This window comes from Echinops telfairi, unplaced genomic scaffold (genome assembly GCF_000313985.2).
Source record: "Echinops telfairi isolate 266 unplaced genomic scaffold, ASM31398v2 ScPeMD7_7458;HRSCAF=8496, whole genome shotgun sequence".
Taxonomy (NCBI): domain Eukaryota; kingdom Metazoa; phylum Chordata; class Mammalia; order Afrosoricida; family Tenrecidae; genus Echinops; species Echinops telfairi.
In genome coordinates, this window is record NW_022111358.1 from 32811294 (window position 1) to 32834030 (window position 22737).

A 22737-nucleotide genomic window follows, 5' to 3' on the forward strand; every position below is an offset into this window, starting at 1 on the left:
TAAAAAAAAAACAAAAACCTGATAGGGATTCACACCGTCAAAAACACAGAGGAGGCAAATGACAGAAATGAGGCATAAATGTCGATCTGTTCTGACTCTCACAAGACCTGGCTCACGTCCTGGCTCCTTCAACGCATCTGCTGTTTCAAAGACTGCCTTTTGGGCTAATCTGGCCCACAGTGTGTTCTCTGCATTACACAGTAATGCTCTGCGACCTGCAGAGAGAGCGCCGTTCCAGAACTGGCTGGAAGCATTTTGAGGGCAGCGTGTGGGTTAAATGTCAAAGTGTTCTACAAGGGAGATCAGTCACGTTCTTGACCTTGATTCATTTCCTGAAAACTATGAGAGAACATTCAAAAGCTTGTGGAAACACAGAACTGAAAAAACGACATAATTTTTCCACAAACTTTTTGAAGTCCTCTAGGATTTGGAGCCAGGCCCCATGCAGGAGAAGAAAGCACACCAGAGATACTGAATGTGTATTGTGCTTGTTGGTAGAGGGATGGAGGGGGGCTGGGTTACAGAAATGTACTCAACCAGGGTGCAAACCTACAATAATGCCTGAGAAAGCAGGAACTTGCTGGGACCCAGAAGTGGAGCGCCAAAACCAAAGCATTCGGAGACAGTGAGGTCAAAGTTGAGGCCTGATGGATAAACGGGAGGGGGATAAAAAGCGAGGCAAACGATATCCCTGGATACAGAGGTGAGAGACAGTAGCATGACAAATTAGAGGCACTGGAAATAGTACAGGTTGGCCGCAGCCCAGAGTCTGGGGGAGGGGACGGGCTAAGGGATGAGGCTGGGGAGTCTGGCAGAGGCCGGATCACACAGGGCTTGTCAGCCACAGAAGGAGTTAAAGGGAGCTGCTCAGAGTTTTAACCAGTGCAGTGGCAGGATCAGACTTGCCTTTTTATAAAAATCACTCCAGTTACAGTGTGGAGAATGGATTAGAGAAGGGCAAGACTGGAGGCTTAGGGCACCATTCAGACTAGAGGCAATGGTGTCCTGAGGAAGGCAGTGGCAGGGAGGAGACGAGGGAAGTGGACAGGCTTGAGATACATTTAGATCACAGAACCGACAGTTATTCTGTGACTGACTAGAAGAGGGGGTGACAGAAAGGGAGGAATTAAACACAGAGGTCCCAATTTTAGGCTGTAGTAACTGGGTATTGGGTATATGGGTGCCTAAGCTATGGGTATATGGGTGCCTATATGGGTGCCCAAGATAAAAAACACAGGGGTGGGGTGGGTGTGCATGTTTGGGGAGGGCAGCGGGGACAAGGGAATGGTTTACTGTGAACACACTGTTGTGACTGGATGCGCAGAGCTCTCAGCTGAGAGCCAGGAAGACATTCCTGTTAGAGAGCTAAGGGTCCATTAGCTCATTGAAGCTGTGGGTATGGATGTGATCAACCTGAGGAATGATTACAGACTGAGGTAAAGACTTGGTGCAGCATGGACCCCTGAGAAACCTCAACATTTAAGGGGCACAAAGAGAGCGCAGCATCTACAGAAGAGAATGAGGAGGGAGAGCCGGAGAGGGGAAAGGAGGATCTGAAACGTGGAAAGCCAGGAGTCCAGCAGAAAAGGCATTTCGGGAAAGGGAGCTCCCAGTGGGCTGCTCAGACATGCTCAGATGCCAGCAAATGAACGCCAGTAGTTCTTCCTCTCTTGCTTCCATCTGGTGTCCTTGGATGGTGTAAATGGTAAGGTGGAAGGTTAGAGGTTCAGGTCTGGCTAGAGAGCCCTTGGAAGCTAGAATGGGCCACCTGCTTCTAAAAAGAGCTCCAGAAAACCCTATGGACACGGTTCTCGCTCACAGACATGTTGCCCTTACTCGGAAGAGACCACAGCAACTTGACTCGTTCCTTCAGCTCAGCTCCAGGTTTCTTTTGGTGGGAGATAGCAGAAAGCATTTACCTCACAATCTGACCAGGATTGGGATTATTTCTACCTACGTGTGTCTAGTTGTGACTGTCAATACAAGATATGCAAAAATAAACTCACCATCCCTGCACTCGCTGGTAAACAAGCTGTGTGGTCCAGGCCTGGGCCACTGACTACATTCCACACAGAGAAAAGGGCATATGGCAATGGTGGGTGATTCTGTCCTAACCAGGGAGGATCTGTCTTGGAAAAAGCACAGACTTGTCTCAGAAAATCTGTCTTGGAGGAAGTGCAGCAGAATGCTCCTTCGAAGTGAGGATGGCGAGACATCCTCCTACACTTGTCCAGAGACCGGTCTTTGGAAAAGGACATCATGCTTGGTCAAGTAGGTCAGCGATAAAGATGGAGTGACACGGTGGCTGCAACAATGAGCTCAAACATAAGAACAATTGTGAGGATGGTGCAGGATGGGCAGTGTTCCATTCTGTTATGTACAGGGTCACTGCAAGTTGGAACTGACTTGAGGGCTCCCAACAGTGGGGGAGGAGGAACTCTTGGCCCAGGTCATGGCAGCATCTAAATGCTCCATCATGCACAGGGCAGTCCTCATAGCAAAGAATTATTCAGCCCAAAATGTCAACAGTGCTGAGACTGAGAACTCCTGACTTTTAAGTATAACGCCACTGACTGGCTATATTAGAGTAAGAACACTAGATTCTACATGTACACAAGCTACACGGAAAACCTGAGTGAAGCACCTATGTCTGTGCGGATGCTTAGAACAGGGGTAATGGATACCAAACAGATTCTCACCGCCTAAGTATAGCATTCATAATTTACCGCCATTCCACTCCACCCCAACCTAACTTTTCCACCTGAATTCCTGCTTCTTCACAACAACTCTGCTAGAGTAGTCAAGTCATGGGGGCTATAGATTTCCTAGTCTGTTCTTCCCAGGCTGTGGGCGTCCATCCTTCGCTTCTTAACCAACCGCTCAGCACTGAAGGACTCCCGCCAGCTCTGCCTCCCTTTAAATACCCACAGGACTGAACTGTACTGCCCGCCTGGCACTTAATCACATCCCATGTTAGCTGCTGTTAGTCCCCTTTTAAGTGATGACTGAATCTGAACATTTATGTCCTGTCTCGAGTTTGACCGCTCACTTAAGGCAAAACTTTGCCGGCACAGCAGCCACTTCCTTTCTGCCCCTGCACCAACAGGGGTCCAAAGCATCTGAAAGCAAAGCAGACTAGCAGGCATTCCAGTTCTGCTACCGACTCTCCAAGTCTCTTGCACGCATGGCAATTTGAACCTATCAGCCTCCTAGACTATAAGGCCTGCGTGTCTTATAGAGCTCGGTCATTCTCCCAGGTTGAACACTTAACACTTCTTATTCCAATCCAGGATTAGTTAGTCCCCTGATTTCATCATAGGAAATTCCAGAAAATCTACCAGAAATCAGAAAATGAAGGAATCTCAGTTGAGACCATGTTTCTCGTCCAACTTTAAACACGACAGAAGAGCGGACCTGAAGCGTTCGGTCAATATCCTCACCGCCCTGACAGCTACGCAGACGGTACAGACTGCCTCTCCTCTGGAAAAGGAGGTTGGTGAGGCGCCTGCCATTTGCTTTACCCCAGCCCCCAAGTAAGGGCAGGAGGGCAAGAGGGGGCCCCAGAAGGTTAAAGACACCTAAATACAAAGGCCGGACTGCTGTGGTTTGTAAGCACCTCGACACACATTCGACGAGGCCCTCGTGTACCACATGCCTAAAGAATGGAATCGCTCCTGAATACTAACACTGCCATTTCTAAACGCCCAGGGGAAAGGGTGGCAGTGGGGGCAAACCTAGCGCTCATCAGTTTTGTGTGTGTGCCTGGGAAACAGATAGATAACAAAACGTTTGCCACGGCAACAATGTGTAGGGATCCTTTTGGTCATTGTGGTGATGGCAGGTGGGCAGAAATTAGAGGTGCTGCTGACTGTACCGCAATGCACAGGCCGGCCAACCCCCCAACAATTACTTCTCCAGCCCACAATACCAATGGTGCGGCGGTGGGGAAATTCTGGCTAAAGAGGCGGTGCCCATGTAATAACCTTACATGACGGGCTTCCTGAGAGCACAAGAAGCCCTGAGGGCTGCCAAGATTCAAATCTGACCCCATCACTTCCTAGCTGTGTGAATCGGGGCCATCACTTTCTGAGACTCAGTTTCCTTTGACATAAAATGGGGTACTACGGTGTCTGCCTCCTGAGGCTGTTATGAGAATCAAACAAGTGAGCCTCTGTTAAAGCGCTTGGAGCATCACATCGAGCACTGGGTACCACCAGCTTCATCGTGACAAATCGACAAATGGGAGTAAGCCAGACGCAAGCACCAACCACAGGATCGTTCCTCCAAGGTCAGAGACCCACTCCCCTCAACGGCCCTTCTCCCACACTTCCTCGGCTGCGAGAGGCATAAAAACCAGTGTTTTCACAGTTCAGAAAGAAGGCAAATTACTAATGCCAATTCCTCTCAGGCAAAAAGTAGCAGGAGGAAGCTGTTTATCACATATCAAGAGACAATTTTAATTTTCTTCAATAGAAAAGGTCAGGGCCCCTCTGCGTCTGTGACCTTTGCCCTTGCGCTCATCTCCTCCATGGAAAACTTGAGAGAAAAGTGGAACCCGCCTGCTCTCCTGCTGTACCACCAGGGAGAACAGCCTGTGAGGTGGTTGTTGTTAAAGCCGCTCCCGTGGACACATAGTCTCGTGGTAACATCCGGGCATACATGTGGATATATAGCAGAGAACCACAGTCTCCCATAGTCCCCATCCTAACTTCCCAGTACACTTTTTTCGGTGTACTGCATATCCTTAGAAACTTCTCTCTTGGGGGATTTGTTTTATATAGAGCTCATGAATAGAAATAGCTAACATTTTCAGATTTGCTTACTTAATACTTAGACTTCAACTTGGTAGGGACCTGACTGCTGATCTGTACGTAACTCTATTGCCAACAAATCTCATCCTTTGGTGGCTCTGTGGACAGCTCTACCTCCCCCCAAAATTGATTTTTAAAGTATGCCCATAAATGAAAAATGCTGGCTGCATTTACTAATGCTTTGACTTTAAGATATAAACAGAGCCATGCTATTTCTGTTCAAAGATAAATTTACTTTAAAAATGGAAACCATTGAAACCGATTATGGCAGCAACTCTACAATACTGCTTGATGTGATTGAACTATGGAATGTTATATGTATTAGCTTCTAATAAAATGTTTTGTTTTTTTTTGGGGGGGGGACCAATGGAAACGCCGATTCTAAGATTTTAAAAAAGTCAATATATTAAAAAAGGTACCTATAGTACTTTTAAGATCTGTGCTTTTGTTCCTAAACCTTGAAATCACATAGTTATAAGCTAATTTTTTTTTCTAATTAAAAACCCAAAGCAAGCCCCCCAAGCGTTATAAACTCCCCGAGCTGCCATTAGCAAGAAGCATGACATTCCTCACAGCCGGCCTCGTCTCTGAGAACGGGGGTAGTCAGACGGGGAAAGTTCCGCACCTCTAACTAGTGAGCGACTGCTTTCTTTTCCTTTCCTAATAAATTACAGGCAGACTTGAGCAGATGTCATGCTGGCATTCAAAAGCTAAAATATAGCTGAAAAGCAAGTTATGACTAATACAAGGAAAAACGATGAATGTCAGAAAGCTTCATCTTTTTTTTTCCCTCCCCCTTTTTCTTTTTCAAATTTCAGATAAGCTCTTTAGCCTGAGGGTTCCCTTTGCAGCGCCCGGAGTTCGGCTAGATGTCTTAACCCCCATGTAAAATGCCATCTCTCTGCACACGTGGGGGTGTGAAAATGCATTTTAAGAGTCTATGGTAATCGTAGCAAGAGCTCCATCCCTCTTGAGGATGGCATGTCAAACCCCGGTGTCCTTTCTCTGCTTTCCCTGCTCTGTGCTCAGCACGGGAAGATGGCTCCTTGGCTTCCCAGCAGCTCCACTTGGGAGAGGAACCGCCATTTCACTCGGGAGAGCAGCTTCCCTCTAGAACAGTGGTTCTCAACCTTCCTCACGCCGCCACCCTTCCCTACAGGTCCTCGTGTGGTGGTGACCCCCAACCACAACATTATTTTCGTTGCTACTTCATCACTGTCATTTTGCTACTGTGATGAATTGGGCGGCCCCTGTGAAAGGGTTGTTCAACCCCCAAAGGGGTCGTGAACCACAGGTTGAGAATTGTTGCTCTAAAATTTCAGAAAAAACCCTCAAAACGCAGACTTGAAAATGATTCAGAGAGGGGCTCAGGGGAAAGGGGATCAAAAAGAAACGGTCAGTTTCTAAGACTGAGGGTGTGAGAGCCTGACGTGTGGCCCGGACACCCCCTTCCCACCACTAGGTCACCTGGACCCCGACAGGTGATGGAATCCACCTGAAGGCCGCGTGAGGCTGGTGGCTTTGCATCTTAACACCCTTGTCCTTCTAGCCCGAAACGGGGTGACTTCTGCCAGAGCCACTCTCCTTGGGGAGACGTGGACCTGGTCCCCAGATGACATGAAGCAACACTTTATCCAACAAGGATTCACTGTTCTTTGAGGAGGAGGTCTCGCTCTGACATTTAGTGTTGAGGTCACATGCTGACAAAGGCCTTTCTTGGCAGTTTCTCTAGCTGTGCCAACAGCGTCGATAAAAGGAGCCCTCAGCACAGACCCGCTCGCAGAGGAAAACACGTGCAGGTGTCTGAGCAGGAAGAAGGCTCGCTGTCCCATGGGTACATGGGTCTGCTCAGAGACCGCCATCCGCTGCAGGACTTATCCCCCTACCCCCGGCCACCAGCGTCCGGTGCCCACATTCATATGCACCCTGGGACTTAATGGAGCTTCCAGTACTCCTAAACTGACCGGAGGCCGCTCCTAATGAAACGGCTCTTGCAGACGTTGGTGGACATTTTAACGAAGAGCCGATTTGTGTCCAGTATACCACAGGTCTAGTTTCCCATGTCACTGTTTTCACGTATGGGGAGACTTGTAGGAGCTTGTGGAAAAGGAAAGGAAAAGATAATGGAATTTTCTCATGGACTTTGGGAAGCCCCCTTGTAGTTCCAGGGAAGACCTGTCCCACGTAGGCCCAGGCAACCTCAAATGTTACAGACCAGAGAACATTAAACCACGAACTAGTGAAAATATGAGCAACAGAAACCTAACTTAAATGATCCCTCATCCTGTTTCTAGGCATGACTTTTATTCCATCCACTCCCCACATACAAAAACACCCCACCAACCTGTAATGTGTCATGAGACTTCTGTTTCCTTTTAAAGTTTTCCTTGATTTTAACTCTATAGAAATATTGTAGCTGAAGCAGGACGGTGCTGTAGGGAACTAAAGCACCTGAAAGCACTTCAAGATAGAAGCTAGCAGCGGAACCCAAGGGCACGCAGCTCACCCCCACTGATCTCTAACTCTGCCACCCGACAGGGCGCCTCTATTTGAGTCACAGGGCCTTCTCTCATCCTCGGCGTTCTGTAGGAAATGGTATTTTTGATTTTGAAGAGGCAACATGACTGTTCAAGAAAAAAGAAAGAACTCCATTTCATAAAAGTATAATACTTATCTGTCATAAACACAATGCCAGAAGAGAAGAAAATTCTATCTTTATCACTTTGTGAATTGGGAAATTTTCTCTGTTGGCAAAAAGGCCCAGTGGCTAGGATTTCTTTTTACAAAGAAGCCATGACTCCAGATTCCATAGTAGGGGCAGTAAATTGGTCTCAAGCCCTAAACAAAACAAAAATCCATAAGCTACGTAAGTTATTCCTTTTCAATCACTATTTCCTCTTTCCATTGATTTAATTGATTTAACCAGCAGGCGCTGTGTCTGGCAAATGCTCAAACCTTACAGACTTGTCTGTTGAATGCACTGCAGAAACCCCCGCCCACTGGGCTGCCCCTGGCAAGGTAAAGGCACAGGTTATGTACAGAAAGGGCTGGTGCGGCTGGGTGGTAGTCTGCTCAAATGGAGCCATGTGCGCTGGCTCATGCCTCTCCCTGAGCCTCATCAGGAGAACTTGATAACCGCAGTCCTTCTACCGACTGCCTCAGAACTCACAGGGAACAAGACGCCTCTATTGAAAACACAGGGAGAGCAAAAGAATTACTCCCCATTGTCTCACCAGGGAAATGGAGCTGTAGGAGATGCGGAGCTACAGCCGGAGGCGAGGCGGGTGAACGAAGTCTGTCAGTCTGGCTCTGAGGCCGCGGGAGCTTCACACTTGTTTTAAAATCAAATTGAGAGCACATGCTTCTAAATGACACAAATCATACAGATGGGGGAGGGGTGTCCTTCCAACACCCCCATCCCCCCACCAAAGGAAGCACTTAATTCTAAGTCTAGCTAGCTGGGTGTGAAACTATTAGAAAGGCAAGTCTTTCTACAAGGTTCTGGGCTGCAGCACTGGCAAACAAAATACAACCCATGGCCCTCAAACAAACTGCCGTGGTCACCCCATGGGTGACGTTCAGCTGCATTCTCCCCTGACAACAGCAGCATGGGCCGCCGGAGGTAGTCCGGGCCCTGGGGGGTCTGAATTTCATCTTGAATGTCACAGGCTGCAAACACCACGCACCGCACTGGTGGGCTCTGCACATGGTCTGGTCTCAGACAGAGGCCCAGTGCACACACACAGGACAGGTACTCTCATCTTCCTGAATGTTCTTCACTCCACTCCTCTACATCGTAACAAAAGACCTACACGAGAGCCAGAAAAAGACCCACAGAGGATAGCATCCCCTTTTAAGAAAAAGAGTGGAAGTGAATCTGGGTTTCTGTCTGTTCTGGGCGCAGCAAGAGTGGCGTGGCTGGGCTCCTGCCCTGGGACCTACATCTCAATAGCAAGCTTTCTGAGTCTGGGATAGCATGTTCTATGCATTGCTCTTTAGGTGTTAGCAGGTTATTTTGGAAGTCTGGGAATGCCCCCCAGTTTTTCCCGGGGCGATTTCACCTTTGCTTTACGTTGAAAGGTGCCGGGTGGCAGGGGAGGCCTGAGTGTGAGTCACTGGTTTGTCACCAGCTGCCAAAGCGAGAGGAGAGTGTTGATCATTAAACAAGGAGGCTCAAAGACCGAGGCAGTCCTTTTTCTACTTGTTGGCAGAAGAATACAAACGTGCAAAAAAGCAATCGTCAGACCCCTCTGCCACTGGAACCAACAAAAAGCAGCCACAGGAAGAAGTCAGCGAATTAGGGAGCATCCTGTGATCTCTACTGACAAGCCAAATAGCGGCAAGCACATTTCCATGTCGGCATCAGAAAGGCTTGGGGAGCTACTGTGCCTCAGAATGCACATTGCCCAGGTAGTGTATTTTTTACTATTTCCCAAATTAAAACTCTGCGGTTAAAAAAAAAAGGACTTGGCCTTTATATCTTTCAGATTAAAAAAAACCCAGAGGCTGTCATTGCCATTTAAAGGTGTATGAAACTCAGGTGATGAGGGGCGCTGTCATTTTCTCTTCATCCAATTCCAAACTCGACCTTTACCCAGCAAACAGGTGTGTGCTGCGTCTGTAACTTATCACTGTGAGCGACCAGGCAGAAAAGCTGCCAACAATAGGGGCTGATCCACCCCAAGTACTTAGTGCCTAGAAAGCAGTGCTGACCCCGCAGCGCCCCCCCCATGATGACTGTACCTTTCTCTCCCAGTAGCAATTTCAAAACAAAGGCCGAGGGGGCCGAGGGGAGTAATGTATTCCCATGCCTTCTTCAGGTTTGGGGAGACTGCTTTCTGCCAGAAGCTGCTATGTTACAAATGCCTTTCTTAGATGATCCTGTTGCTCACATTCCAGTTCAGCTGATGATCTGGAGAGTCCTGACAGCATTCCCACCGGAGATAAATGATAAAGGAGCGAGGCAGTTCTTTGGGTGTGACACTCGTACAGTCTACAAGGGCCTTTCTGGATCAAACTTAGCTAATTAACAAATATGTCAGGTGCCCACTGAACTAGGTGTGAATGGGCACCAATTGGGCAAAACAACAGCACAAAAAAAGGGGCAACAGTTAATATTAGAACAAAGCTGATGGTTCTGCGGCAGGAGAAATCTGACCCATACCGGTTGGTAGAGGCAGGGTTTCTCTCTGTACCCAACAGAAACCCTTCTAGATAAAATAAATGGGACAACCATGGATATAATTTTTATGATTTCCCTATAAAGTTCACATTTAATTCCAAATGTTCTAATAATTTTAGGAGTTTTGTGGAAATGTATGTATTTTTAAAAGGGGGGGAGGGAGGCGTTACAACAGGAAAATACTCTGGCAGACTGACAACAAAAATCACAAAACGTTATTGAACAGCGAGTCTGTCTTCATCGCATTACTTTCCCCCAACAGGAGCACCGGCCTGGCCACACTCACCCATCTGCTCCACAATCTCTGGAGGGAAAACTCGAGACGCAAACGCTCGCCGGAAAATATCGGAGAATTCCTTGTCCAGGCCTCCTATTCCCATTTTTTCGAAGTTCCAGTCAGGATTGATGATGGACTGACGATTTTCCTTGGTTTTAGCTTTGCCTAAAAGCAAACACAAAGCATCAGCTGTGAAATGAGCATGTCCCCAGCAAGAGGAGCCACTTCCTGGGCACCCTCAGGGCACACGGAGGAGCTGGCGGCCAGGCCACGAGGAGAAGAGCAAGCTCCCGGCTGCTATCCCACTAAGGAAGAGTCCTGCTCTGCCCCTACTCTGTCTGGTCCCTACTTCTGACCCGGAACATTTTCCAAGTGTCCAGCTAACTCATCCTGTGACTAATTTGTGGCTAATCCAGGGAAGTTGCTCTTTTTACCCTTTCATCCTAATCAAGTTAATTAAGTTACTTAATTAGAAGCAACACCATGTGCATAGCTGATGAAGACAACCAACACTAGTTGCCAGAAATCCAAATGAAGCCCAGCAGTTCTCCAGGGCTCCCGAAGCAAATGTATTTCAGAGTACAAGTATTTACGGAGAGAAGTTTACAACTATGTGGACAGCCCCACAGCCAGAGAAGAGCTACTGAATAAGCCTGACTGCTTAATTGTTTTTCTCCATTTGCACGCAAAAGTCTACAATAATCTCAAGATTTCAGTCATGCCAAAACCCTTGGTTATAAATTCTTTCACAAGAGGCGACAATGTCAGAGTGCCTCCTAAAGTCGCTCAGGAGAACTACGTTTATTGTGTCAAACACAAAAACCCGAGCACCCCAGTACAAAAGCTGTAAAGAAACAACAAAAACCAGTATCGCTTTTATTAAACCAGGGAAAAAGCTAACCCCTGGGCAACTGTACAGTTGGAATCTGGTGAACCAAGATTTTCTTGATGAAGCTGTCAGTTTTCTTATACTCTACTGCCCCCTCGAGGCCAAATTTATATCTGGCTAAGTCACTGGATAATTCTATTTCCAAAGACAACAACACACCAACCTGCTGAGAGTAACCTGCCACGCTGCCATCCAGTCGGCCGGACTCCTCGCAACCCCACGGGGCTTCTGAGCCTGTAAATCTTTCCAGGGGCAGACAGTCTGCTCTTGGTCCTGAGGTTTAAACTGCTGAACTTGAGGTTGGTGGCCGAGTTTAAATTACAGCAACACCAGGGATCCTTATATATAGTGTGCCATTAAAAATTATGTTGCATTGATTAGGTTCCTTAAAAGCACATGTTTTACAGCATGAAAACAGTCACATTTTAAAAATGTACACTGTGAGCAGCCATCCAAGGTGCAAATACTGGTCTCTCCCCGTCCAGAGGATAGTGAGACCATCAAAGACACAAGGAAAGAATTTGTTCAAAGGACTAAAAGACCAAGCACATATCAGTCTCCACAACCCTGAAACCACGACTAACTGCTCTGAGCAAGGCCCCATCCTGGATAGAACGGGCAAAAAATGTGACATGAGATCAGGCTTATTGGTTGGATAGAGACTGGTGGGACCTCCAAGACTATGACCCTCAGATAACCTTCACATCTGGAAGTGAACTCACACCCCTCTTAGAAGCAACACATACGTATGATCAAAAGAGCAACACTTATATGGAAACACTGGGAGGATTTTGGATAGTTTATAGTTCAAACCATGAGGGGATTGAAATGGAGGAATTAAAACAAAATGTGTACAAATTTGACTTGGAACAATGTCCATGGCTTGGTTTTGCTAACTGTACCGAGGTTCCATAAGATGCTACTATCAGGGTGGGCTAGGGGGAGGGATACAGAAACTCTCGACTCTTTTTTGCAACTTGGAATAAAATTACATTGATCTGGTCCTGTTCCTTATTTTCAATGTGGCTACTAGGAAGTTAGCCATTATATATGAGGCTCACATTGTATTTCCATTGGGCAGGGCTGATCTAATGACGACTCTGAAAGTCGAAAGTCTCACCTCTCTCCTGAGGAGCTGGCTGGTGGTTTTGAACAGCTGACTTTGAGGTTAGCAGCCCAAAGAGTAACCACGCTGCCACCAGGGCTCCTTCTCAGGCCCTTTGAGGCCCAAGAAATCATCAATACCAACTAACATCACACGCCTCACCAAAGAGAAGCAGTTCCAGCCAGCACATGAGGGGTGAGCAAATTAAATGCTTGACCAGTACGGCCCATGAATCATGTCACAAATATCAACATGGCCCTTGGCAAATAAAAAGGTTCCCCAGGCCCCTAGAACAGCAGCATATCTAATAGGTGTGAACATCCCATGGTTTTATAAGGACTCCGTTCAAGCTGCTGTGGCCTCTCCTTCTCCGAGTGAAAGGTGCCCACCGACCACCGAGTCCCACACAGCACAGATCTCCCCACATCAGGCAGAATGTTGTGAAAACCGTCATCTTACCTATCAGACTGAGTGACGAGTTCTCCGCTTTTTCAAATGCAACCTGGCTGTTTCCAACCACCAGTCCTACTTCAATCTGTATAGAAAGACAACAGCTAGTTAGTCTATGAACAGACCTGCAGCTTCTCAAAACAAGGCTAAAAGGGAAGGGGAAGCCAGGTCTATCTGTGCTAACTAAGCACGCCTTCCCAATTAGCATGAGTTACAGGTAGTTCTCTCAAAGCTACCTCCTCCAACCCCGTAGTTTATTTCAACGAACATATTTTGTCGCCAATGCCTTTTTATTGCTTAGCTAAGGACCTTTTAACAATGTTACTGTAAGTAGTGTCCGTATTCAACTATGATTACAAATATATGTGCGATTTTCAAATTTCCATCAGATCTCCAAATAAATATATTTTAACAACTTTACATAAATTGATGTGTAAGAGAATGGGCCGGAAAATTCTGCTTAGCTACAGAATTCACATTATCAAAGATGGCTCAGATTCCCAGATCAAAGCAAAACCACACCTTCTGTCTTTTGCCTGTGGCGGGCTCCCCCTGCAGGATGCTAGGATCCATGGCTTCAATATCCTTCACCTGGAGGCCAAACAGCTTTTCATTGAAGCTAAACACAAGCTGGGCAGAAAAGAGACACAGGGGGAAAATCACTTCATGATAGGATGGCTTGATGGTCTCAACATCACTGTTTTCCAAATGCAGAAAAGGCGCCTTCTCCTGCTATCCCTTCTACATCTGTCCCACAGGTAACGAGAGGAAAAGGGCACTGATACCCGAGTGCCTGCCAGGCACCACAAGTTGTGCGGGCACAGTGGGTTGGCATAGGTGGGCTGCCAAGGGCAGGGTCGGCAGTTAAAACCCATCCACCTCCCCGAGGGAGAACGATGGGACTCATCTGCTCCCTACAGAGGGGTGGCTAAGGGTCGGAGTTGATTCCAGGGCAGTGGGTTTGGTTTGCCAAATGCCAACATCTACGGGGGGGAGGGGGTGTGCATCCTACCACTCGATATTCAGAGATGCTCCAGAAGCAGACCCCTCTGCAGCTGTGCTAATGAGGCAGCTGAGCCCCGGGGAAAAACGGGTTAAGCAATGTGATCCAGAGTCTCCATCAATGACAGTCCCAGGGGTCAAGCCAGGGTTTGTGACTCAGAACTCCATCCTTCTCCACAACCAGTCCCCAAAGGCCTGTCCTACAGGTACAGGGCGGAGCCCTGGTGGCGTAGTGGTTACAAGCTGGGCTGTGATCCACAAGGTCAGCAGTTGGAAACCACTGGCCGCCCTGAGTGAGAAAGGCAGGGCTTTCTATGCCCATAAAGAGTGACCGTCTTGGAAACTCACAGGGGCAGTTCTACCCTGTCCTATGGGGGTGCTATGAGTCGGCATCGACTCCATGGCACCGAGTGTGGTTTTTCGGTACAGGTGCAGGAGGAGCTTTGGAAGGGTCTACCCTTCATTCTCCCAGTATCTATTGTGTCCTGATGAGCAAGACGCTTCACAGGCTGAGCTGTCTGTTAACCCACCACAACTGTGAGCACAAGCCCCCAAGCCCACTGCTGTCGGGTCCGTTCTCACACATGGTGACCTCCGGGGGTGGGGCAGGCTGTGAAGTTCATCCTGACTCACAGTGACACATAACTGCCCCACGGGTCTTTACAGGTGTGGATTGCCAAGGCTTTTCTTCCACGGAGCTGCTGGTGGCTCAAAGAGCCCACCTTTCATTCAGCGGCTGAGTACACTACCAACCACTGCACCACCAGGCTCCTTCTAAGGATGCCAAGCAGCAATGAAGCCGAAGAACAGTGCTTCCCAGAAAGGCACTTCCCCCCTCTGCCTTCTGGAAGAGCTTCTCTTCATGGATGGTACATATCTGCATGTGACTGGTTTTTTAACTACTGATTCATTGTATTACTTTTTAAATTAATCATTTTATATTGTTAAATGATCAAAAATGCTTCCTATTAATATATTAAAACTAGAAAGGGTAAAAATAATGAAGTAAGCTTCATTGGCAAGTTGGACACAATCAACAGTCAAAAAAGACTGAAGCTTCTGGAAGGAATGGATAAGCAGTCAACAAGCTATCAGTGAAACGTCACTCTGAGAGCCCTCTGGGGTGACCTATGTAAAGTCAAGTCTGGGGGCCTCGTTCCACCATGGTGTTCACTGCTGAGCCACACTGCTTAAAACAATGCTTGGAACATGCCGGGTGTTAACAAATACTTGTCTAATGGACCAACAGATTCACGGCTTTTGGTCTCAGTAGTGGCCCTGCCTATGTAGCCATAGGTAGGTCACATACCTTTTCTGGACCTAAAATTCCTCACTTGTGAAATGAGGAGGTTAGAGAGATAATCTTGGGTCCATTCCAGTTCAGGTACTCATTAAATGATTATGTGGACTGTGTTCTTTTTCTTCAGCTGCCACTTGGAAAAGGTGGATACTAGAATGTGGGATTCTCCGGATCCTCAGACTCTTGCTCTTCTAGAATCTAGACTTGATGCCATTTCCGGGAGCGGGAGAATGAATGGGAGGAACTGATGCTAGCTTCCCTTCAATAGCTCTGTAACTTCCACAGCTTCTCTCCACCACTGGCTTACTTCACTCCCCAGGTGAGCGGCAACGAGAGCAGTCTAGGGAAGCCAACAGCCATCGATCGGAAGGATACAGAGCAGCTCCGTCTCAGGCCCCTTCAGACTCCTGATTCTCCAGACCCTAAAGGGCTGGTGTTTATGTGGGTATGTAACTACTGATGCTCACCATATATGAGAATTTCCACAAAGCTAGGAATAAGGAAACACTACCAAAAAGGTACTTGTAGATGCACTTAAAAATAATGATAAGAAATCCATTATGTGTAAATAGAAAGCATATCTTTAATTGGTGGCCCTGTGGCTGTCTCTCCCCAGCCTTTGTGTCTGGTGTCCCGGGGGGTGGCCGGATGGTGGGTCGGCTGGCTGTAGCAGTCAGTGTGCTGCGTGGCCAGTCCTTTCCAGCAAACTCCATCGTACACTCGAGAGGATTGGAAAACAACAGAAAACGTCATGGTGTTTCTATGGAAATAGTTGGGGCACCACAGACTCCCTGAAAGGAACCCAGGACTGCAGGGGACGTCGGGACCACTTCTGCCACTGATGGAGTGAGGGCAGGAGGGGCAGGAATGAGTAAGGGAAGTCCCAGATGAGGAGACAAACGTGACAAGGTCAAAGGAGCAACGGCTGGTCCCTCAGTGTGTACAGAGCAGCCAGGAATTCTCAGGCACTCACGTTTTAAAAGGACAGTATTTCTTCCAACAGTATCATATTGACTTCAATCCCAAAGGGGGGACTAGCAGCCAATTAGTGTTTTACATGAGAAAAATCTGAAAACAATAACACATGATTTTTTAAGATCCTGATAGAGGTCCTTAAGCCAAAAAAGGGTTAAAAAACACATCTGTGAAAGGAAGAAGACACCCCAGGAAACAAAAACAAAAAAGAGGTGCAGGGGGGCTTTACTAGAAATAAGTAGGGGGGCAGGGGGGTAGGGGAAAATGAGGAGCTGATACCAAGGGCTCAAGTAAAAAGCAATTTTTTAAAAATTCATTTTTGGGGGGCTCATACAACTCTTATCACCATCCGTACATCCATCCATTGTATAAAGCACATTTGTACATTCGTTACCCTCATCATTCTCAGAACATTTGCTCTCCGAAAGCAAATGTTCTGAGAATGATGAGGGCAACAAATGTACAAATGTGCTTGACACAATGGATGTATGTACGGATTGTGATAAGAGTTGTACGAGCCCCCAATAAAATGATTTAAAAATAAAAAAAGAAATAAGTAAAAAACTTGAGATCTGGAAGTCTGCAGTCTCCCCAGATTCCTGGAGGAAAGGTTGCCATTATTATATATGACATTGTAATCTAAAAGTCATTTTAGAATTCCTCTTAAAAAAAAAATTCCTCTTTAGGCTTGAGCCAGTCTTGTCTTACCTAAAGCGATGTGTTTGGTTTTTCGGCGAATGAAAGGGCAGACGGGAAAGAGACAGAGAGCAGGATGATCACTCTTGGCGGGCTAGGAAGGGGCTTCCCTACATTTTCACTGCCCTCTTGGATTCACCTGGTCATCTACAAAGCTCCTCTCCAGGTGAACAAAGCAGCCAGGATTTCGGGGAAGTGCTGAAAAGCAAGAGGAAGGAACGAAAAGGGGCCGCTACCTGCTGTCCCACAGAGAAAGCCTGGTTGTTGAACTGCTGAATGAACTCTGCCGCCATCTTGTCAGTGTCGTAAGGGTTGGAGTCGATGTTTTTTTTCTGCAGGAAATCAATCTCCATGGTCATTGTGCCGATGCATTGTTTGGCCTTGTCAAATGTATACAAGGAGACTAAGGAGAGAGAGATACATTGAAAAAAAGAAAAGAAAAACAATCACAGGGACACCACGTACATGCTGCACTTTAACGTCACCGCAAGTCCCACATGAATGAACCATAACAGCACTTGGCCTATGGCCTTCTTTAGAGAGGCACTGCGGCAGACTTACAGGGAGGCAAACACTCCCTTAGCAGCTTTCTTCCCCATCCGGACTCATCAGAACACGATGGGTGGCGCCCGCCCCAGTACCGAGCGCGAAGCACCCCCCTTTCTCAGAGCCCAGAAGCCAAGATGACCCCTGTGGAGTGGCAGAATGTGCTGTTTCAGGCAAGGCTTTCCTTTACCACAGAGAGAGCTAAGGGGAGAGACGGGAGGATGTTTGGGCCCTGGCGTTGCAGGATGCAGGACAAAAGCGGTGTGAGGAACAACATTCACTCGGGATTTCTTCCAAAAGCCGTGTAATACTACAAAAATATTCCCTGAGCACCTACTTTGCCCAGAGAACTACAGTAAGTTCTAGACAGACAACATGCAGGGCAGGGTAATAACCATGTCTTTGTTCCCCTTTGTCGACAGAGCATCTGCCAGGGTCTGTTAGGTACTAAACGTACTCATGGACCGGTAAAGGGAAACAACCGATCTCCCCGCTAACAGCACTTCTAGGGGAGGTGGACAGAGTCTGGCTGTTAAATGAGCTTAGAAAGTATAGTTTTAAATGCCAATTTACAAAGCCTTAAAGCAAAAAAACTTCATTGTGGTGTGCAGGTATTGCTCTGGGGCCACGATGGCAGGGTCAGGCAAGCTAAGTTACCCAGGGAAGTTCAAGGAGGTCCTTGTCCTTGCGTTCCCAGCAGGACAACGCCATTATGCTCTCATGCCTGGAAAACAAGAGCCTCCAGGAGGGCCGAAGGCACACGAACTTTACTTGTCCCTTGTGGTCCCTGAAGACCACTGTCCCAGTCTGCCAATGGCCCCCAAGGGTCACAGTAGATGCTTCCTGTCACCAAATTCTGGTGAGCGGACTTGCCGGTAGGAATGTCAAACTTCCATCCGTCTCTTCTGTCCCAGGCTGTTTGCACCTCATCGGGTCCTCAGCTCGGAGGCCTCGCGCACCCTGGAGTCGCTGCGTATCCCAAGTCAACTAAGCTCATTCTCGACTCTCTGTACGCCAGTTGGAGGAGCGAGGCAATACAATGAACTAGTATGGAAAATGGGAGCCCCGGTGGCACAGGTTGGGCTGCTAACTGCAAGGTCAGCAGTTTGAACCCACCAGCTGTTCTTCGAGAGAAAGATGAGGCTTGCTGCTCCCATAAAGACTTACAGCCTCGGAAACACAAAGGGGCAGCTCTAATCTGTCCTGTACGGTCACCAAGCGTTAGAATCAACTTGAAGATGGTGAGCTGAGTATAAAAACTGTTCAACATCTTGCCACTCTAGAATGAATGTTTATAAAACTAAAGTAAGTACTTTGGGAAAACTTGAAGAAGAGTTCTTTTTTAAATGACCGTTAATTATGTCTGGGCAAAAGCATTGTAAAAGGTTGAGGAAAAAATTCAGAAAAAGTCCAGTACCCTGCATGCCCAGTGGCTTCTCAAGGGTCTCAGGTCCCTGTGCATTGCAGAGAAACCCATGAGGAAATCACGGGGGATGTTTCTGCATGGACAACAATACAGCCCCCAAGAAAACCAACTCTTTCTCTTCACTGAGCTACCAGCCCCAACCACGCTGGTTAAGAAGGCGTCAACAATTCTCGCAAAGGCCCACAATACAGAAGAAGATCGCTTTTCATGTCTGCTTTGGACAAGAGCCCAGTGCTTTTGTGAGTTAGTGTGGTCAAAGAGCAAGAAGCCAGACCAAAAAGTCACTCAGTGTAGCTGTCGTTTGCTCGACTGGATGAGCTGTCTGCAAAGATTCCAGCGGTTTGCAAAGCTGTTCTCTTCCTGCGACCTTTGGAGTTTGCTTTTGCGTGTTTTAACAGACTTGACCAGCAACTAGAAGCAGCAGCTAAGGAAATAATTTAAGTTTTCTGTGTCTTAAGTTTTCACATCTATAAATTGAGGAGGCTGGTCTTGGTCCTGTCAACTAAACTCTAACTTCTGTTCAAATATCTTTCTTATATTCCTGCCATTTACTTACAAAGATTTTCTATAAATTCTTTGAATGGAGATTTTTATATTTCGGATGGCTGTGTTATAACAGAATACATATATTTTTAAGATAAACATTTTCAAAAGTAAAATAACAAAGAAAACTAAAGTAAGAGATGGATAATGCACTAAAGATCATAGATTAAGTTCAAATAAGTTCAAAGCTCTTGCCTTCACTTCAGTAGGCTTTGTTCTCCTAACATTTTCTAAAAAGCCCAGGGCGTATGCTGAGCAACGTTCACAGGTGAGTGGGCTGAGCAGTTTCCCCAGATAGTGAAGATGGAAGTTTACATGTTAATGTGAACATGACCAGGGTGACCCAGCAACTGTATGTGCTGGTGTTTCTGTCCCCAAAAGACGACAGAGCACTTCTGTAAGGAGAGCTCAGGGTAGCATTATTCATAACAGTCAAACGCTGAAAACCTGCTAACCGGCGGGGGAATGATGACTAAAAGATGGTAAGTTCATAATGTGACATACTGGATGGCAATTACAGTAAAAAGGTGTATATTTAATAAAGACGGATGGCCCATGAACACATAATAGCGCAGGAAAAGCATGCTGAAGAGCATGTACAGTGTGATACAATTTGGGGCATTACAAACTCCAAAATAACACTGTAATGTGGTAAGGTGTGAATGTCTACATACACACACATATATGTATGGTATTATCCTTATACCAAGAAATTTAAACAAGCTTATTAACATATTTCCATTACTGATCATCATTTTCAAGTTCCTCTTAATTTCAATTCCATGTTTCCATACAGAAAAGACCAACCTACTACAATTTCACTGGTCAGCACCATGGACAGTGTCAAGGGAGCACCATGGTCAGCCCCCAAAGGGAGGGCAGCTACCCTGAAGATCTAGAGGCCAAGGAAGAAAAACTTCTGAAAACGTTTTCTTGTTTCATGTCTAGTAGTCATTTAATGTTAAACAGACTAGTTTTTTAAAAGACATTTTTAAAAGTAAGCAGTAATTTATCAATTTTTTTAATAAACTGTGTTTAGACATTCCATTTGATAGATATGCAATGGTCACAAATATGTTACCTGATAGTTTACAGTACTTAAAACGTGTTTTTGCTAGATAGGGAAGGCTCTTCTATAAGATTTCCTCAGACTAAAATCCCTGGCTTCAATACAAACTCTCACTTTTCAGAAAGAACTCAAAAATTCTTGACATCAGAGCCCCTCTTCACAGCAGACCACACCTTTTTATCCAATTATTACCTGCGTCTCTCTCAAGTTACATGGACCTGGTTTCCAACAGTTACGGTTACCCAGTCCAGCCCACAACACTCTCCCCTGCCTCAAGCTCATGTATCCTTACATTCATCCTGCCTGATCACTTGGTTTTACAATTTTGTCCATTAAGACTCTGATTTCTCTCTTTTAAGAACTCTATAATTTAAATAAGTATTTCTGGTGGCAGGAGAATACCTTTTTAAAAGACAATTTATGCCACAAAACACATTTTAAAGCTAATTAAGATTTATAACCTTAAGTTTCTATAAACTTTTTATGACAGAAAATATGTACATTAAAAGTCAAATTCTCCCCTTGCAGAGGGGTCTCGGGGAGGAGATGAGCCAGTCAGGGTGCGATGTAACAATGATAAGAAATACAATCTTCCTCTAGTTCCTAAAGGTTTCCTCCCCGCTCCCACTACCATGACTCGAATTCTATCTTGCAAGACTGGCTGGACCAGAGGAGGTACACTGGTACAGATAGGAACTGAAAATACAGGGAATCCAGGACGGATGAGCCCTATAGGACCAGTGGTGTGAGTGGCAAAACAGGGAAGGTAAAGGGAGAATGGGTAGGAAAGAGGGAACCGATTACATGGAACTGTGTGTCACCTCCTCCCTGAGGGACAGACAACCGAAAAGTGGATGAAGGGAGACGTCGGACTGGGCAAGATATGACAAAATACCCATTTATAAACTATCAAGGGCTCATGCGGGAGGTGGGAGCGGGGAGGGAGGGGAAAAATAAGGACCTAATGTCGGGGGTTTAAATGGAGAGAAAATGTTTTGAGAAACGATGTACAAATGCGCTTTACACAATTGATGTGTGTATGGATTGTGATAACAGTTGTATGAGCCCCTAATAAAATGTTAAAAAAAAATAAATTAAAAAAAAAAAAAAAAAGTCAAATTCAAGCATACTTTGCCCTATATTTAGAAAAAGAAATTTAAGGAAACTAGAGACTTAGACTACATATAAATCCATTTTTATTATTTTCTTTCTACCAATGTTCATTTTTATCATGGTCAAACCCTACAGATAGAGAGTCCTAGGCCCCCTGAATTTCCACATCTACAAAATGAGGGGATCTGGATCACACTGGTCTACCTGTAAGGCTTCCTAACTTACTTGGCCTAATATCCCCTTTTCAAAAAAAAAAAAAATTACTGAGTCCCCCTGGCCATTAAAAACATTTGAACAACAGCCCACAATCCCAGATAAAGTGTAAGTATCTACTTTTTCAGCTCCTTCTGGATCATTCCAGCAGGTCCCAGGGAAACACTTTTGGGAACGCTGATCGACACTGACCTACTTCACTTCAGTGTTAAACTCTTCTACTTTCTCAGCTTCTCAAGATGCTTCAAGTGAGAAGGTGTTATGAACCATTTATATCAGTGTTTCCAAAGATATAGCTGGGAACTAGAACTACTTAAAGGTGACTGTTATAAACCCAACGTCATGATATGGACTCCCCTAGGGAGAGATTCTGAGTGGAAGGGGTTATAAACAGAAAGCAGAGAATTTCTGAAAGCCAAGAAATGGATGTGCTTTACCAGCATGATGAAAGAAAGATTCTGTGCCTTAAACACCTGTATCCATAAAACATGAAAATAAATGTTATAAAGGAGATAATTAGAACAATTAGCAAGTCTGGAGTACGAACTATAGGTTAGAAAGAAGTACCAGTGTTTAATCTCCTGAATTTGAGAACTATACTGTGAGAGCACATCTCTGAGCTTAGGAAATATGAGGGGGCTTCAAAAGGTTTGTGGGGAAATTCCTTATCTTTCCATTTTCCCAAGAACTTTTTGAAGCTCCCTTGTGCTCGCAAAGTATACATATACAGGTAAAGAAGCATGATTTCTGCAACTTAGTCTCAAATGATTCAGGGGGAAAAATACACTAGGGACCTTCCAAGAGTTCACGGGAAACTGCACTATCTGCCGACAAATCAACTGACCTCCAGACTGTCCTCTGAGCTCACGACTTCTCTCCATTCTTTACTACGCTCCACAGCAAAACGTGAATCCCTCTCCAAAGGTCAGGTTTTGGTGGAATCATTCAGAAATCCGCAAAAAGTGTCCTTTGTGTAGCTCCCCAGAGATCTGGTATGTACTCTAGACCCTCTGCTCATACTCTACTCTCACTGGCTACAGCCCACTTAGATTTCCCCTTTCCACCAGAAAGAGACTGCCTGAGCACCTCGATGACGTGCTTGTCCCAGCCCCTATACACTTTATTCACACAATTTTTCAT

At 46.1% G+C, this 22737-nt stretch overlaps 1 protein-coding gene across 1 annotated transcript in view; it reads right to left on the reverse strand.

Annotated features, from left to right (window-relative positions):
- The window catches only part of NSF (N-ethylmaleimide sensitive factor, vesicle fusing ATPase), a 147706-nt gene that overhangs the window by 94932 nt on the left and 30037 nt on the right, over positions 1-22737 (reverse strand). Inside the window, exons 5-8 of the mRNA XM_004707240.2 lie at positions 16924-17090; positions 13237-13344; positions 12724-12799; positions 10280-10435 (exon numbers count right to left, since the gene is read on the reverse strand). Coding sequence (XP_004707297.1) covers positions 10280-10435; positions 12724-12799; positions 13237-13344; positions 16924-17090 — 507 coding nt within the window. The remainder of the gene's footprint in view (positions 1-10279; positions 10436-12723; positions 12800-13236; positions 13345-16923; positions 17091-22737) is intronic.